Source organism: Lonchura striata, chromosome 35 (assembly GCF_050655825.1).
Source record: "Lonchura striata isolate lonStrDom1 chromosome 35, ASM5065582v1, whole genome shotgun sequence".
NCBI lineage: Eukaryota > Metazoa > Chordata > Aves > Passeriformes > Estrildidae > Lonchura > Lonchura striata.
In genome coordinates, this window is record NC_140737.1 from 9,844,124 (window position 1) to 9,862,884 (window position 18,761).

General features: G+C 52.9%; 1 protein-coding gene across 1 annotated transcript in view; it reads left to right on the forward strand.

Annotated features, from left to right (window-relative positions):
- The window catches only part of LOC144246558 (uncharacterized), a 215,167-nt gene extending 196,621 nt beyond the window's left edge, over positions 1 to 18,546 (forward strand). Inside the window, exons 5-6 of the mRNA XM_085565020.1 lie at positions 12,503 to 13,497; positions 18,365 to 18,546. Coding sequence (XP_085421146.1) covers positions 12,503 to 13,497; positions 18,365 to 18,546 — 1,177 coding nt within the window. The remainder of the gene's footprint in view (positions 1 to 12,502; positions 13,498 to 18,364) is intronic.
- Positions 18,547 to 18,761: the final 215 nt, after the last annotated feature.

Here is an 18,761-nt window from a genome sequence, read left to right on the forward strand (position 1 = left end):
CGGGGCAGGCGCTGCATCGTCAGCCCGGAGCCACCGGGGATCGCCCGGTACCGGCGGGGCGGGGCTGGGGAGCGGAGAAGGGCGGCACCGGAGCTGGGGGACCCTCTGCAGCCTGCGGGGTCGGACATACCGATAAGGGGGTCCCCGGGAGCCTGGAACGTTGTGAAAAACGCCAATCACTTGGTTTTTAAAATTTTAAACGTTTAATAATAATAAAATGGTTATAAAAATAGTAACACAATTAGAGTAATCAAATTTAGAGTTAGGACAATTACAAGACAATAAAAAGCAAAAAATTATAGACGTCCAGATGCTCTCGGACACTTAAGCCAGGACGAGCATGCCTTGTGAACTAAGGAATAACCTTTAAAGCAATAGCCTATTGCATATTCATGTATCTCATACATGATGCAGAAATTCCTTGCAAATTAGGAACTTTTCTGGATTTTGTCAACTTCTTTCCCTTAATCCTGGTGCTTCCATAAAGATGGAGACAAGATGGAAGAATGTTTGTCTTTTCTGATAAGGAGGTTGTAACTCTTTATGTGCCCCAAGTCACCGCCATCCCTGTGTGAAGAGTTTATTGATTATCTCATCTCTTGCTTGAGCAAGTAAAAAAATCCTACATCGCAGAGTTTCTATTTTAATATTATGTTGTTACCTAAAACTCTATTTAACACGCTACTTAAGAGAATGAATACAGCATAACTTTCTAACATTACACATATAATATTCATTGTAACATTTGTGAAAAGCCAATCATAAAATAAGCATTCTACACAGAAAGTGTTGAAATGGTAAAACCAGTCAAAACCCCTTAGGAATTGGAAGGAAAACCAGAGGCAGTGGCAGCTAACACCTCAGAAACCCGTGGATTTTGCTCCTCTCTTCAACCTGAGAGCTTCCTGGGCAGGGGCGACTCTTCCAATTGCACCAGCGTGGCCATGGCTGGGAAGGGCAGCGAGCAGATGGGTTGAGCTTCTCCTGCCAGCCCCTGAAGTGCCAGCTGTCATTTGTGTGCGCTGAGGATTCCCTTCAGGCTCGGAGCTGGCGCAGCTGCTCCTGGGCGCTGCTCGCCCGCGGGCGCAGCGGTGCTGCAGCCGCTGTCCCGCACACAGGGAGGGCTCTGGAGCCTCCCAGGGCACCAAGGAGCGGAGCAGGGAACGTGCCGGGATCTGCTGCAGGACCGTGGGGCTGTGGGGGATCCTTCGGTCTCTTGGATGGGGCAGGGAGGGGGCAATGGAATCAAGGTGAGACAGGGATCAGGCAGCCCCACGCCAGGCAGCGTTTTCTCCTCTGAGAGCTCCTCTGAGCTGAGCGAGCTGGTGAATCCTGCGGAGCAAATGAGACCCGGGAGCGAGGGAAGGGCTGGCTGGGAAGGAGTCAGATAAACCCAGTGGGTATTTCCCTTTCCAAGGGGCTTCTGGGGAGACAAAGGAGACAAGAAGGATTCCCCATCTCATGACATTCCCTTTTTTCCTTCAGTAGCTCTATTGCAGTCACTGCATACAAGAGTTTAGTTGATCCCTTTGATGCCAGGGAGAACCCAGAACTTGAACCTCGCTGGATCCAGCCCTGTCTGCCTATCACAGAGCAGACGGAAAAGATAAAGAACCTGGGTGGGGGTTGAGCCAAAATGGCATTTTGCCACTTCTGATCTGCTCCCAGCTTTTGCAGCAGGGCAACAACCCCATCGCTGCAAACCACTCCCTTTTGCAAGGCACACGTGGACCTCGCTGGTAGCTCAGGGCTCCTGAAGGGGCTGCTGCAGTTGGCAACTGGAGCTGTTGTTGAACTTTTCACATTGCTTACCCCCCCTGCCAAATGCCATCAAGTGGCTGAGGAAGGACACAAAAATATTACCCTGGAGGGGCCAAAAACTTGGAAAAGGATAAAAGAAATGTTCTGATGATGACAATGACAATGACAAAAAAACACAATTTATTTTTGACAGCAAATGAGTACCCACAGCCCTCCAGCCCTCCCAGACTGGCAGCCGAGTGGGGCCGTTTCCATGGCATGAGGAGCTGGCAGTCTGCAGAGAGAAACCAGAGAGCCACGGTCAGTCACAGAAGGCTCCTGTGCCCCTGTCCCACCATGGCCTGTGCCTGGGTCAGGCTGCTGTGTGCTCAGAGCCCAAACCTCTTGACCCATTCTCCGTTTTTAGAGGACAGAGTGGTAAGCCACATTCCATCTCCTCTGCTGAAGCACAGCCCAGCAGCCTCCTCAGCAGCTGCAAGGGCGGGATGGCCGTGTGCCTGGTTTCCAGGCTCCCCGGCAGATCAGGGGTTAAACGTTGGGTGTCTCCTGGATTGTCCCCAGAAAGAGCCCATCTCTGCACCGAGACACCTTTTTTCATTTGTAAATTAGGTCTTTCTTTCTCTGCCAACTGTGGTTTCTCCAGCCCCGGCTGCAGCCACTGGTCATTTAAAACTTTAAGAATCTTTTTCTACAAGCACAACTGACTTGATGTCTATTTTACAAAATCACGAATTATGCCATAACATATATTACAATGGGGCTGCAGAGATCCACCTGCAGGTCCATGGGGATGCAGAGATCCCCTGCAAGTCCATGTGGATGCAGAGATCCCCTGCAGATCCATGGGGATGCAGAGATCCCCTGCAGGTCCATGGGGCTGCAGAGATCCCCTGCAGGTCCATGGAGAGGCAGAGATCCCCTGCAGGTCCATGGGGAGGCAGAGATCCCCTGCAGATCCATGGGGATGCAGAGATCCCCTGCAGGTCCATGGGGATGCAGAGATCCCCTGCAGCCCCTGGAGGAGCCGGGCTGGAGCTCGGCGATGCCTGAGAGGAGGCTGTGAGCCCGCGGGCAGAGGGGCCCCGCTGGAGCAGCCTGTCCTGGCAGGACTGAGCCCGTGGCACAGTGACCCACGCTGCAGCACTCGGAGGGGGCTGTGCCCAGGGGATGGACTCCGCTCCGAGAAGTTCCTGGAGAAGTCTCGGCCGGGAGAGAGCGCAGGGTGCAGCAGGGAACGACTCCTGTCCCTGAGCAGAGGGAGAAGCCCCGGGGGATGAGCTGAGCATGGCCCCATTCCCTGTCTCCTGCCCTGCCGGGGGAGGAGGTGCAGCTGGGAGCAGGGAGGCGTGGGGAAAGCTGCATTTAAGGCTCTGCACTGACTTCTCCTTCTCCTGCTCCGAGTCTTTGGAGTTTTCTGCCAGAAATCTCTCCCCTGCCCCACTCACCCACAGGGCTTCGGGCAGGTTTCCCTTTTCGGGGGAAATCAAAGCGAAGCTCTGATGCACTAACGAGGGGCAGGAGAAGTGAGGCTCCTGGGCTTCCCGCAGAGGCGGAGGCACGGGAGGCGCAGGGCCGGGAAAGCCGTGGCGGGAGGCGCGGAGAAGTTTGTTTGTGTGGGCAGCTCAATCCCGGCTCGGCCCGGGCCCGTGCCGGGGCTGTTCCTCATCTCCGGCTTTCCCCTCACGCAGCCCGGGGGCGCCGAGAGCGCGGGGCGAGGCGGGGCCGTGCGCAGAGCCCGCCCCGAGCTCGCTGCCATTGGCCGCCGGTGCCGTCAGTCGCGGTTGCGGCGCGCTGATTGGTGGGAGCGGGGCGCGGCGCGGCCCCGGCGGCGGGCTGAGGGCGGCCGTGGCCGCGCAGCGCCGCCATTGGCCGAGCGGCTGTGCGGGCCCGGCAGCGGCGGCAGCGGCCGGAGCGCGGTGAGGCGGCGGCGGCGGAGCTCGGAGGCGGCCCCGGCGCAGGTGGGAGCCGCGCTGGGCTCTGCGGGGGCTCGGGGCTGGCTGCGGGCGGAGGGGGCGGCAGGGAGCTCCGGCGGCTCGCCGGTGCCGTGTCCGGCCCGTGCCGGCCCCGGGCTGAGGGCGCTGCGGGAGCGGCTGCCCGCGGTCTCCTTCCCGCCGGGGCCGGGCAGGAGCCGCTGCCGGAGCAGCGCTGGCTCGGCCCGGCTGCTGTGGGTAGGACAGAGGGGCTGCCCCGCGGCCGGGAGCGGGCGGGGAAATTCCCGTCGCCGGAGGTTCGTGTGCCCGGCGGAGAGCGAGGAGTCCTGTCAAAGTGACTTTATTGCCGAGCAGGGGCAGAGGCCGTGGGGCATTTGCCGTGCGCTCTCTGCCGTGGCTGTAGTCCGCAGCCTCCTTTTTATCCTCATTTTCCCGGCCGATCTCCCTCTGCCTTTGCCCACCGGCTGAGTTCCTTGGAAGGTTCCGACTTCCCGATGCGCCTGGAGCCTGTCCTCGTTAATGTGCACCCTCCTTTTGTAGAACAGCCGATATTCATGGCTCTGTTAAGTCTTTGTTCTTCTCCCCGAAGTTCGGGAATGTAGCGGGACTTTGAGCAGCTGTCTGCGTCAATTTCTAACATTTATTGGAACTGATGGTTTCTTTCGTTGCTTCCTTATCTACAAGTGCCCGGCCCTATCTCCAGGCAGATTCACTCCTTGACTCTGTTTTGTTCTTCCCGGGTCCTCTTTGGTTTTGGGATTATTCTCGGTGCCCTCATTCCCTGTCCTTTTGTAGCCGTTTGTGGATCAGGAGGCCTGGCTGCCACCTGCATGCCCTGGCTCAGCTGCTGGATGAGCTGCACTGCCAAGGTGTGGAGCGTGGTAAAAAGATGAGAGTTGCTGCAGCACAGAAGAGGAGAAGCAGCATTCGTTTGACCCCTGGTCTGCTGGGGAGCCGGGGAGCCGTGTCCCATTCCCATCCTTTCCATGTTTGGACCAATACATAAACTCTCTCCTATTTCCTTTGTTATCTTTTTTAGCAGTTTTCTCTTGTCATGTCTTTGCCAACAGCAGTTTGAGCCACTTTGTTTCCCCCAGACTCCTGTTTTTTCTGCTCACAGATAATCTGATCCGATCCCCTGGTGAAATGTTGTGTTCCTCATTTCAGTGGCTTGGTCGGCAGGAAGGTCAGGAGCTGGAGCTGTCTGGTTGGTTCTTATTCCGAGGACAGCTTGTAATTTAATGATGCCATTGAAATAATAAATGGGTTCTCTGTGTCCTGATATGAATTGATTCAGGTCCCAGGGGCTGGCCCATGGTGTTGTAGGATATGTTCTGGTGGCCCTTCAATTCTTTTGCCCATTTTTGGGTGTTCCCTCCATCCGGGGCTGCGTCAATTGACTGCTTTTTTCTAATTACATCATCAAATACTTGAATTCCAGCTGATTTCCCTGAACTTGCTATAGCAACAATCCCAGTGCTCTGATACACCCTGTACAGCACAGACAGTGACAGCAGATGTTGGAGTGGGCAGAGGGATGATCTCCCCCTTATTTTAGTGAAGTTTTCCCAACATTCTCCATTTGCTGTTTCCCTTTGCAGCTTCAGCCATTTCTGTTGCAGAGTCAGAGATCCTCAGCATGGGCTCTGCCTTCAGCTGTGCAGATTCCATCTGTGCAAGCAGGCAGAGCTTGGGGTGAGGGGCAGAGGGAATCAGCCAATTCCTGCCTCAGGCAAGAAGAGCCAGGTACATTGTCTCCACTTTGCCCCTGCAGTGTTAATTTGCATTTCTGAAGTTCCTTCTGGGTGCCTGGAATGCAGCTTCTCTTCCAGAGGAGCTTCAGCAGCCTCACGTGTGCCCCCCCACAACCTGCCGCTTTATTTTTTTTTCCTTCAAATAATCCGTTTAATATTTGTGACTTAAAGGGTCACCTTTAAATCTCTTCTAGTTTTGCAAAATGCTGCCTAAAGGTGAACGTTGAAAAACCCAGACCAAAATTTTGGTATCTCTTACAGAAACATACACAAAAAAATTCCAAGGCAATTCAGTTCTTTTCTACTTCTCCTTGGAGTAAAAATTCATTCTCACATCCCTGACCCAAACATAACTGGCAATATTGAAGTGGGATTATTACAAAAAAAATACTCTAATTCTCTAAACTTTGCATTGGAACTGCAGGAAAAAGAAAAACTCCACCAATAGGTTTAGTGTTAGAGTCAAGGCATTCCTTGATTCTGGCCAGGATGTGCAACAGAAATCATTCCATCCCCACACAGCCCAGGTGTGCAAAGAAAATTGTTCCATAACACGTGGGTTTTAGATTTTTCCCAAACTTCATACAGTCTAAATGCATTGGTTTAATGTTCTGTAGTTTCGAGTTGTGCGGTTTTTAGTATGTGGTTTCCTGTTGGACCCGGATTTCTTTGCTTGTGCTGTTAATGAGGTGGGAAGTGCTGGATTTCCTTCTCAGCCTTTTGCAGACCAGGTGTCTGCAGCCCTGCCGGGGGCAGTGTCTGGGGTAGGTGTTGGTTGCTGTTTGCTGCTGGGGTTGATGTTTTGCTGCTGGTCGTTATCTTTGTGGGTATCTTTCGGGCCATTCCCAGTGTGTTGAGGTGTGAAACTCATCTCCACTGAGTGGTGTAACATCCCTTAACAAAACCTTTAACATTTCTTTCCCCAAGGCCAAGGCAAAGCAAGCCTGAGTAGAGAAATCAAAGGTTAACAATGTTCAAGTCTATGAGCTGGTCTATTTTCCATGGATGCACTGGCAGGCAGGGCAGTGTGTGAGTGAGAGTGAGAGCCAGAGTGGAATTGTCCCGGTGTCTCCCCAGCAGCTGTGGCAGTGCAGGCCCAGCGAGCACTGAAGCTGCAGCAGTGGCAGCAAGGGCTGGCCCCGGTGGCTGGAGCTGCCCAGGGAGGGTGGCCAGGCCGAGGATTTCAGCAGAGGATGTGTGGGCAGGCCCAGGGCCTTGCCCCGCTGTGGAGCCCTGGCTGCTGCTGCGCTGCCTTCAGTGCAGGCTCAGGGGGGCCTCCCATCCTCCTGCTGCAGGCGGGAAGTGCAAATCTCCGGGGCTGCAGAGACCTGGAGCCCAGGCTGAGGGGTCCCCCCGTGTTCAGCTGTGCTGGCGGCTGTTTCTGGCCTCGGGGCCCCTTGGCATGAGCCACGCCACTTGGCCACCAGTGGTGCTGCTTTGCACTCCTTAGGCAGAGCCCATGTCCTGCTTGGATGTTGGTGTTATAAATGAAAATTTGTCCATCCAAATAAAAATGAAAAATGAAAATTTTATTTAGGATCAAATTCTCTCTGAGCCAGCCACAAGGAGAAGGACAGTGCTGAGCCTGGGGTCGGCACTGGGTGTGTGACAGGAAGGACGCCATTTGGCAGAGGTTCCCCTACCCTAGGCACACACATGCCCTCCTGGACCCTGCAGTTCTTACAGGAAATTTTCTGCCCAAGGCTGGGATTTCAGCCATCTGCCTTTTTTTTCTATTCAAAGTCCCACATATTCATGACGTTCTTTTCTCTGAGTCAAGGTTGAACAATCCAAGTCCAGGTGTGGATGATCCTCGATCCTCTGATGGAGTTATGGAGCCGTGGCTTTCAGATGTATCAGCCCGGAGGAGTTCAGCAATCCCAATCTAGGGTTGTTACCAGGATGATCAGTGCCCAGGCATTCCAGTATCGCCCTTCTGAGCAGCCCATCTCCCCATCTTCAGGCGAGCCACATGTGTTAAATTGTAAATGAGGCTTTGGCCAAGAAAGCCGGTATTGGTGTAACCAATATGGGGGGGGGGGGCAGTTCTCAGTGCTGGCGTGTGTGCTTAGCAATAACAAAATATTATACGTGTCAAATCATATTTCCCTTAACCAAATACAACAATATTACATTGGTGCAAATTATAACAAACATACATATCATTGGGAGCAGCAAAGTGCCAAGGCAGGCTCTGTGCCAGCCCAGCTTGCTGGGGAAGAGATTGCACCAGAGACAGGATTCTGGCCACAGACTGCTTTAAATGTGCATCCCTTATCTCCACCCTGCACTAGGTGGAGAATTCCCAGGGTAAGGAATTCCCAAGATCAATTCCATGGGAGATTGAATTGAATATCTGCCCTGGGTCTGGCTCTTCTTCTTGCCCAAGCCAATGGCAAAAGCCGTATCCATGGCATCCTGGTTTGTATCCCCAGCTTCCAAAGGTGTTTCCTTAGTTCCCTATTCATTCTTTCTACCCAGCCTGAGCTGTGGGGGTGCCAGGGGTTCTGGAGGTCCCATTGTATTCCTAAAGCTGAAATAACCCCCTGAAGGATTTTTCCTGTAAAATGAGTTCTACTGTCTGATTCTATTGCTTCCACAATCCCTTTTATTGGAATTATTTCTTTTAGAAATACCTTAATAAGTGATCCAGTGGTTGCTGAAGAAGTCAGAATTGATTTTGCCCCCTTTTAGCTGACATGGTGTTACCAGAAGCTATTGAAGCCTTCCTGCTCAGGACATTTCAGTGCCAGGCTCTTACAAGCACACACAGCTCTGTGGGTTTGTCCTGCGCTTTGTCCAATTCCCCTTCCTTCCTGTGAAAAACACCATTCACTTTTGTTAAAATTCTAGAACTTTATTAGTAAGAAAATAGTAATAAAAATTAGGACAATAAGAGACAATAAATGTAAACAATTATGGAGTCCGGTTGCCTGGCACTCCACCAAATAGCACACCTTGCTTATGAAGGATTACCCCTTAAAAGCAATGGCCTATTGCATATTCATATATCTCATACATGATTCAAACATTCCTTTCAAACCAGGGTGTTTCTGCTTAATTTTAGATTCCCCCCCATGTTGTAAATCAGCCTTCTTGGTTCCTGGAAGTCTGAGCTTTTCTGGAAAGGAGGCAATGATTCTTTTCTGGGGTTCCAATTGTCTGTTGCTGTGATCTCTATCCAGCCTCAATAATGCAAAGAATTTCTTGATTATCTTTTCCATTGCTTGAGCTAGTTACAGAAAGTATCTTATGTCACATAGTTTCTATTTTAATCTCATGCTATAGGCTAAAATCTGTATGTAGCACACTACTTAAAAGAGATTAATACAGCACTACTTAAAAGAGATTACTAGAGCATAACTTTCCAACATACCACATATAGGATTCATTTTAATATTTGCAATGAGCCAATCATATAATATGCATTTTTCATTCTTCCCTCCCTTGGAATAGGGTGTTGCTTCTAGACAACACTTGTGCTGGTTGCTTCAAAGTACTTTGAAGAGGCTCCATATCTAATTTTCCCCATTTCCCTGAGGCTGCCCACACTTCTGGGTTCACTTCAGCATAGGCCTTGCCAGACATATGACACAAAGGTACAACAGAACTAGCCTCTGTGTCAGCTTTTATAATGTTAATTTGCATTCCCAGTTTAGCGATCAAATCCCTTCCCTGTAAACTATAGTCACAATTAGGAGCAGGTAAAAATTCTTCCATTTCAAACCCTTTCCCACATATGCTATAAGTGGTTGAATAAAGCCACTCCTCTTTCCTACTTCTCCCCTGAATACTCAAAGACATTTTTAGCAGTTGTCCCGCTTAGGTGTAAGATTCAGAGTGGATGGAGAGGCCCCTGTGTCCATCAGGAGAGGCCTCCTCTGGATGCAGACCCAGCCTGAATGTTCTGGAGGGCTCCAGTGTGGTGGGTCCCCGGTGGGATGGGAGCTCAGAGAGCCCTGCCAATCCATGTCCATGCAGGGGTGGACTTGCTCCTGCTGAGGGTGCTGCTGTCTGTGCTTGCAGTGTCCTTGTGGGCTGCAGCTGGAGCCCTGACTCCTTCCCAGGGGCTGTTTGGGTGGGCTCTGCCCTGGCCAGGAGGGCAATGCCTCTGCCAGGTGCTTGTGGCCGACCCCGTCATGGCCTGGGTGCTGGGGCCCCCTTGGGCCCTGGGGTTGATCCCTCAGGGGCTGTGGGAACTCTGCCATGGCCTTTGCCTTCAGCTTGGCCTTTTGCTCATCCCTTCTTGCCTTCAGCTGCTGTGCCCTTGTGCCCAAGTGCTGCAGGGCTTCTTGTGCCACTCCTGCAGCCCCGGTCACTGCCTGTGGGTGCTCATCCTCTGAGAGCTGCTGAGCTTTCTGCAAAACCTTTCCTTTCTGCAGGGACCCAAACCAAATCCTGAACAGCAAATCCTGATCCTTCATGTGCACTCTGCATTTCCCAGCTGTTCCTTTGTGTTCCCCGTTGTGCTCAGGGTCCCTGCCCAGCCCGTGTGGCAGAGCCGGTGCCTGTCCTGCCGCAGTGTCCAAAGGCGGCCCCCCCGGCGGGCAGGGCCGGCAGCTCCCCGGGGCCGGGCAGCGGCCGGGGCGTCCCGCAGCCTCCTGGGGGCCGGGGGCCACTGCCGGCCCTGCCCGGGGCTGGTGGGGTCAGGCAGCGCCCGGCGCTGAGCCCCGGCTGCCCCACAGCCCCGGCCCGGCCCCGCAGCTCCCCACAGGCCCCAGCCCGTGCTCCCGGTGCCGCACCTCTGCGCCCGGTGCTGCCGCTGCCAGCGCAGAGAAACCCCTGGCATCCTGACCTCCTGCTTTTCCTCTCCTGCGAATTAAAAGTATCAGATGATAAATTCTGAGGAAAAAACGGTGCTGGAAAAGAAACCAATCCTGAGTATTTTTCTGTTCGTCCTCTTTGCCATCATCCTTTTTCTTACTACACAGATTCCTCCTGCTGCTTCTTGCCTGAACCATATTGCTGCACACTCCCCTTCACCCGATCCCTTCCCAGCACATCAACACCATCCATCCCTTGTTGTACAAATCCCTTCTCCACTTCCCTCATTCCCCCACGGGGTGTCCATGTCCTTAATTACCTCTGGGGGAATGTGCAGACTACCTCAACATTCTCCCAAGGGACCCTTCAGAGACATTTTGGGATCATCATCCCTTTGGCCAGGACCCCTCCCTGGCTTTCCCTTTTCTCCCCTCCATGGATCCCAGGGCACTCACTGATGAGATTTTCAGTGCTCTCTCCCTGCTGACTCTTCACAGACCCCCTGATGTGTCACTCGTCTGTCTCCTGGTCACTCCCGGGTCCCCAATCAATCCCCGGTGCCGCCACCAGCCAAGGGAGCCGATCACCCAAAGTGGGTGAGGCACCTTCAGCTGCACTCCCTGCCTGCCGCCCTGGAGGGTGGAAGGAATTCGGGATGAACCCCAGGGTGTGTGGAAAAATTGCCATCACCAGAGGATTCTGTCCACAAAGCAGACAGAGGAGTCCTGTGAAAGTAATTTCTTTCCTAAAAATGAGAGAGTCCATGGGACATTCCCCATGGGATCTCTCCAATTGTTGGAGGATAGAGTCTCTTTTTCATCTGAACTTTCCTGGCCACATCTCCCTCTGCTTTCCCCACTGGCTGAAGTTCTTGAGAGCTACAGACTTCCCAGTCCACCTACTACATACCCACCTTGATATGCTCCCTGCTGTTATATAGGAAATGATATTCATGGCTCTGTTAAGTCTTTGTTGTTCTTCTGGAAGTTCTTGAATTGAGCAGGACCCTGCCTGAGCAGCAGTTTGTGCCATCAATTGATAACATTTTCTGAAACTGATGGTGTCTCCTGTCATTTCCTTATGTACAGCTCCCTGGCCCTATCTCCGAGCAGATTCAGAGCATCTGTTTGTAAAGACACTTTCCTGTTGTTCCTTCCATGGGGTCCCCCGTTTGTGGGACATCCCCCCTGGAGCAGGGTGTCCCCTCTGTGCTGCAGCCCCAGGGCTCGGGCCGAGCTCAGCCAATCAGAGCCCGCGGCGCTGATGACTCACCAGTTGCCAGGCAGACTCGCAGCTCCCCGCGTTCCCCACCTGGACCCACCTGCGCCCCCCCTCGGCCCCATGGCCCCGCGAGGGGAATTTGGGGAGGTGGGAGTGGGGCAGCGCCAAGGCCGGGCCCCCCCGCGCTGTCCTGGCGGGAGCGGCTGCAGTGGGGACCGAGTGCGGGCGGGAGCGGCCGAGAGCCCAGCGCTGCCCCAGCCCGACCTGCCCCAGCTCCATCCCTGCCCCTGCGCTGGGATGCTGTGGGGCTGGGGGGAAGAGGGAGCCGGCAGTGGGTGCTGGGCCTGGGGGCAGGAGGAGAAGGGAAGGAGAAGCAGCCTTGAGGAACAAAATGGTCAAAGGATGCAAGTGGCAGGAAAGGAGGAATAGGAAGAGGAAGAGGAGTGTGAGGAAGAATAGGGACACAGGAGGAGGAGGAGGAGCAGAAACAAGGATCACCACGAGGTTCCATCCCTCCTTGTATCTATAGCCTCCCCTCAGCCCCAGGAGCATTGCCACCCCACATGCAGCAGGTGACTGTTGAGGGGTTCCACGATTTTCACAGGGGTGAATCATGGCATTTCTCAGCTTTATTGGGTTAAATGTTGGTGCTTTATTTTTTTTAGGGGCTGAATCTTTATGTTTTGGAGGAATTTTTTACTGAATCTTGATGTTTGGGGAGGTTTTGATCTGTGTCTTAAAGTTTGGAAGATTTTTATGCTGAACCTTGGTGTTTTGGATGTTCTTATAGACACACAATGCCCAATGACTTGGTGAGATGAAGTGGGGACAGGAGGAACTCCCAGTCCAAGATGCTCTATTCTTTTTTTTTCCCCCAGACCAGGATTTTTCATTCCAGGGAGGAATGAAAATGGAGGAAATGGAGGAGGAGGAAAAGCCCTGGAGATCCCGCACAAGGAGTGGCAGCAAACCCAGCCCAGGGAGCTGCGGGGAGGAAAGAGCCCCCCTGAGCCAGGAAGGTGGGCAGAGATCCAGCCAGAGCTCAGAGCTGGTGGAGAAGCCTCGTGGCAGGGAGAAGCCCCACAAGTGCTTGGAATGTGGGAAGGGTTTCAGCTGGAGCTTGGATCTGATCCAGCACCAGGTGATCCACACTGGGGAACGGCCCTACGAGTGTGAGGAATGTGGGAAGCGTTTCCGCTGGAGCTCCAGCCTGAGACTTCACCAGAGGATCCACACCGGGGAGAGGCCCTTTGAGTGTGGGGAGTGTGGGAGGAGCTTCAGCAAGAACTCCATTCTGATCCAACACCAGAGGATGCACACTGGGGAAAAGCCCTTTGAGTGTGGGGAGTGTGGGAAGAGCTTCAGCCAGAGGAGCAGCCTGATGCAGCACTCGGTAATCCACACTGGGGAAAAGCCCTTTGAGTGTGGGAAATGTGGGATGAGCTTCAGCCAGAAGGGCTACCTGATGCAACACCAGAGGATCCACACTGGGGAAAAACCCTATGAGTGTGGGGAATGTGGGAAGAGCTTCAGGCAGAGCTCTGGCCTGAGGAGACATGAGAGGATCCACACTGGAGAAAAGCCCTACAAGTGTGGGGTGTGTGGGATGAGCTTCAGCCTCAACTCCCAGCTTACGGAACACAAAAAGATCCATACTGGGGAAAAGCCCTACAAGTGTGGGGAATGTGGGAAGAGTTTCAGAGAAAGCTCAGCCCTGATTCGGCACCAGGTGATCCACACTGGGGAACGGCCCTACACCTGCTTGGAATGTGGGAAGAGCTATGGGTGGCACTCAGACCTGAGAAAGCACCAGCGCATCCATAGCGGGGAGAAGCCCTACGAGTGTTCCCAGTGTGGGAAGAGGTTTCAGATCAGCTCCAGTCTCCTCGTACATCAGCGGAGTCACACCGAGGAGAGGCCCTACCGCTGCCCCGACTGCGGGAAGGGCTTCAAGCACAACTCCCACCTCACCGTGCACCGGCGCATCCACACCGGGGAGAGGCCCTACGAGTGTGGGAAGTGTGGGAAGAGCTTCTCAGAGAGATCAAACTTGATCAAACACCAACGGAGGCGCCACTAAGGGGGGAAGCCCTGTGAGTTCCCCAAGGGTGGGAAGAGCTTCTTATGCTCCTCCCAGCTCCATTCCCTATGGGAGGATCCATGATGGATGATCCTGAGTGACCTTCATTGGGCAGTCTTGGTGATCTATGGGCCTGGTTATCTGTGTTGGGAAGACACTTGGCTGGGAGGCTCCACATCTTCCTCGTTCCCTGCGGGCACCTAGATAAACCCAGTGGCAGGAACATCCATTGGGGCACAGACCAACAATGAGAATTCCTTGGGGAGAGCAGATTTAATGACTTCCAACTCCATAAAATCTTTTGCATTCAATCCTATATTCTGGTGGCATCAAGGAATACTGAATGGTCTTGGAGGTATGTCCTAGGTTGACTATATGATGCTTGTATCTCCAGTTGTCTGTTCTGTTTATAGTGAATTATAATTTTTGCACCTTTAAGACTTGTTCCGAGAACAAAGGAGGGAGAGAAGGGCAGAGTTTGTTTTCAGAAACTGCACTCACTCCTCCACATTCCTGCTCCTGGGCCGGGTTGTCTGCAGATGGACAGACAGAGGTACAGAGCTCTCCTTTGCTGTTAATTAGTTTTAGCTAGCTGTGGCAGAGAAGTTCCCTGGACTGTGGCTGCTTTTCCCTTTTCTTTGGACCTGTTTAAACCTGCTCTGGCCTGAACACCCAGAAGAGCACCGGCAGCTCACACCTTTGGCCCAGCGGGCCAGGCCTGGACTGTGGCATTTCCAGCACCGGAGGGACTGATAAGAGACTGAGGGAGCTGAGCTACAACCCACGGAGGGACTTCCTGAGTTTGTCTCTCTTTTAGAGCAGCAAGAGGTTTTATTGTTTAATATTGTTTAGGTTTTATTCTTTAAAAAACAGTTTTTTCCACTGTTCTCCAAGGAGATACTTTTCCCAAACTGGCTGGGGGAGGAGCCAATTGAATCTGCTTTCCAGAGGAATCCCTTTGGAGGTTCTCTCCCAAATTTGCTCTGAACCAGGACAAGGTCTTTTCCAACTTCAGGGATTCCACGATTTTGATTTCCTATTGCCCAAGGGTGTCTTCTGCAGCCAGATGGTGGAAAAACTGGGGAAAAGACCAAGATTTTGGAGACAATGGGGTAGAAACTCCACCAAAAAGGTTCTTCCCTCCACCCAAGCACGTGGATCCTCAGCCGGCATGGACATGGAAGTCTTTTTATTTTGGCCTTGATTTTGTTTTCATTTCTCTTTATCCCTTTAAAATATCCAATATTGAAGTAAAAATAGACATTGAACTAAGTTAGTGGATGTGGTCATGGTAGGACACAGACATGGTGGGACACGTGTAAGAATGTGCCCTCTGTTGACAGAGTAAACAAGTTAACCTTTTGTTCCCTTAAAAAGGACAAAAGGCCAGGTGTTTCTCTCCTCAATTTGGTTGAAAGACACCTCATAGGACCTCTGGGACTTCACCTCAAACTTAAGGGTAGCTAATTGGACAGGAGCCAAAAAGTCCCACCTAAGCAATTCCCTAGAAAAGAAGAGAACAAAAGAAGTTAATTGCTTTAGTGAAGTGTTTTAGCAAGAGCAAGAGCCTCTGCCCTGACTTGGCTTTTCTCTGTAAAAAGCTTTTTTATTTTTGCCTTTTATTAAAACTTTTTATTCCCAACACTGTCACATGAGCCATCCTGCTTGTTTTATGCCACCTGAGGTAGCTGAGCTATCAAGGGTATAATGCTTATCTCTGAGAGCTTATAAGACCAGGCTCAAAAAGAGAAAAAGCATTAGACATGGAGAGTGACATGGGCACACATGGACATGGAGGGGGACAGGGCCATCCCTAGGGACATGGGGAGACACAGGCATGGATGGAGACATGGGGGGCAGTGACAGGGATGGAAACATGGTGGGGAGACAGCCATGGGTGAGGACATGGTGGGACATGGCCAGTGACAAGTGGGGACATGGCCATGGCCGGTGCCATGGGAGGAACTTGCAGGGGATGAGGGGGATGCTGGGTTTGAGGGAGTTGAGGGTTCCTGGGCAGGACTTGGACCTTGCTGAGGCCTTTGGGGAGCCCAGGCCGAGCGGCTCCGGCTGCGCTGGGAGAACCTGGTGGAGGTTCTGGGGCAGCTGCTCAAGGACCCCTGACCTGGAGCCCCAGCTGGGCACTGGGCTCCTGGAAGGGGATGAACGTCCTTGTCCCTAGGAGGGAAATCCCAACACCCCCAGGGTGTCGGGAACAGCTGAGGGGCCACAACAGGGAGGGGAAAGCCCGACAGAGCTGTTCTCCTCCTAAGCTACATCCTAAAAGTCCCAAAACTCAGGGATTCCTCCCAGGAAAAAGCTGCCAGGAGCTGCCTGAATTGAGGGAAAGGGGGGATGTGATCCTCAAACTGAACAGGAGGGGCCTGGATCCCCAAATCCAAGCCCAGGGGTGAGAGGTAGAGCTGGAGGCACAATGGGGAAGGGGTGGGAGAGCAGGGGAAAAGAGGATTCCGACCAGGAGAGGAATGGGACCCTCAGATTGAGTTGGGAGGGGTCTTTGGGTTGGGGGAACAATGGGAGTGGGGAGGGAAGGGTGGGGATGGGATCAAAAATGGGTGGTTCCATGGGCATCCCTTAGTGTCCCCATCGCTTGATCCCTGGAGTGATTTCCGTGAGGCTCTGGGAGGGGGGAATGGATCTGCACTGGGTGGGTCCCCAAGCCCCCTGCCCATACCTGGGGGGCTCATGGGAGGTTCCCTCTACCCAAACGCTGGTGCTGCAGCCATGGGGGAGAGGTGGGTAGGAAAGGGGGATCTGGGGTGGTCAGGGAGGAGGAGCAGTAGGAAGAGGAGAGAGAGATGAGGAGGAGGTTAGGGAAAAGAAGGAACAGGAACAGGAGGAGGAAGAGGAGGAACCGCAGCAGATCCACACGGTTTGCCTGCCCTTCTGCTGAGTCTGCAGCTCCCCTGGTCATGGCAGCATTTACTCCCCCAGATCCTGCAGGTAAGTGGGGAGGGGGAGCTCACCCCAAATCCATTGGGGGATTTCTGGGAGTTTTTTTTGCAGGGAAAGGGATATTTGGATCTTGCATTGCCCCAAAGGTGAGACGCAGATGCCCCTTTGGAGACTTGTGAAGGGTTCCTGTAGCGATCTCTGTACTGGCTGGGGCAGTGGTAACAGTTTGGGGGGGACATTGGTTTTGGGGTTCCAATTGGCATCGGAGTGGGGAGAGCAGCAATGGCCAATCCTGGAGCTGGGGGATCCCAGCAGCCTGGAGGAGTGGGGGACTCTGGAGATGAGCAGAGTCTGGGCCCATCCAACTGTGAACAGGGTGGTGACTTCTCGAGCTGGACTTGGGCAGCAGGACCAAGGTGCTCACCCTTTGTTTTTCCCCCAAGCCAGGATTTGTCCATCCCAACCTTTGTGCAGGTGGAGCTGGTGGAGGCTGTGAGGAAAAGGAAGATAGCATGGAACACTGAGGCAGGTGAGGAGGAAGTCACTGCCCCTTTCCCCCTCTCCTCTGCCCCACCTATCAGCCCAACATTGCCCCTGGCTGCAGGACAGCGCTGCTGCCAACGCTGTCCTGCCAGGGATGAATTGGTGGGATCTCCTTCCCCTTCCCTCTGGCATGGAGGCAAATCCCATCCTCTCCTTGTCCACCCTCCTTTCTCTTCTCATTCTATCCTTCTTCCTTCCACATCCCTTCCTCTTCTTTTCTTTCCTTACCCCAGGCACTGAGCTGCAGACAGAGACCTGGGAGGACAAATCGCTGCTCAGAACCTCTGTTTTGAGGCTTTTTTGAGCAGCTCCACAGCATGGGAACCCAATGGGGAGGAAAAGCCCTGGAGATCCCACACAAGGAGGGGCTGCAAACCCAGCCCTGGGAGTTGTGAGGAGGTAAGAGCCCCTCTGTGCCTAGAAGGCAGCCAGAGATCCATTTGGCACTCAGAGATGGTGGAGATGACTCATGGCGGTCAGAAGCTCCACAAGTGCTTGGAATGTGGGAAGGACTTCAGCTGGAGCTCCGGAGATCAGACCTGATCTGGCACCAGGTGATCCAGATGGGGAATCAATCAGCCCTACAAGTGTGGGGAGTGTGGGAAGGGCTTTGGGTGGATCTCCAAGTTCATCAGCACCACAAGATTCACACCAGGGAGAGGCCCTATGAGTGTCCCAAGTGTAGGAAGTGGTTTCTGAGAAGCTCCAATCTCATCGTAATGAGCCAAGGATCAGCTGGAAATGTATTTAGGATAATTGAAAACTGTGGATGAGTCAAAGGGACAGCTGGGAATATAACTGAGATAGTAGAAGATTTCGTATTTTAGTTAAGATTTTAAAATTAGTTAAGAAGCCAAGTTAGCTAGCAAAAATCACATGCCTTAGTTAAAGAGTAGCAAATATATTAGAAAAGTAAAGCTAGGAGTGACAGGGATAGATGTAGGAATTGCGAAGGAGCAGAGACCATAGAAATATCTTGCCTTAAGAATAATCAGCAGTTAGGAGAGGCTACCGTGACCAGCAGATCAAAAAGTCCTGCAAACTGGCCATGGGTGAAGAGTTTACCTTGAGGAAGACAGCTTTCTTCCTCCCTTACACCCACTCCCTTATTTCAAAATCCCAAAGACCCAGTTAAGGAAACACGATTGCACAGCCGTAATGGATATTCAGCTGATTATAATACGAAGCGGGCAGGTAATGATTATGTATTATGTGTCCTTAGAAACAGCTTGGATATGTAAAACCTTTTCTGTATAAATAGAAAGCAGGAGTCTGCAACTCCTTGCACATGTACTTGGAAATGATTCCACATGTGTCCAGCACTGCAATAAAATACCCTTCTTTCCAGCTTTAATTAGTTGAGGAGCCGTCTGTCCATGCTTCAGTGCATCAGTGGATTCACACACAGGAGAGGCCCTTCTGCTGCCCTGAGTGCGGGAAGGGCTTCAAGCACAGCTCCAGCCTCGTCACCCACAGGCACATCCACACCAGGGAGAGGCCCGGTGAGTGTCCTGTGTGTGGGGAGAGATTCTCCAGAAGCTCTCGCTTGACCCAATACCGAAGAAGGCACCATTAAGGGAAGCCCTGCGAGCACCCCCAGTCCCAGTGTCACCCCCTTTCCTGCCCACAGAGCTCCTGAGCCAGCGGCGGCCGCAGCCGCTCCCCGTGGCCTTGCACAGGACCCCCTGTGATGGGGCAGGGAGGATTTGGGAGGATTTGGGAGGATTTGGGAGGATTTGGGGAGGATTTGGGGAGGATTCGGGGAGGGTTTGGGAGGATTTGGGAGGATTC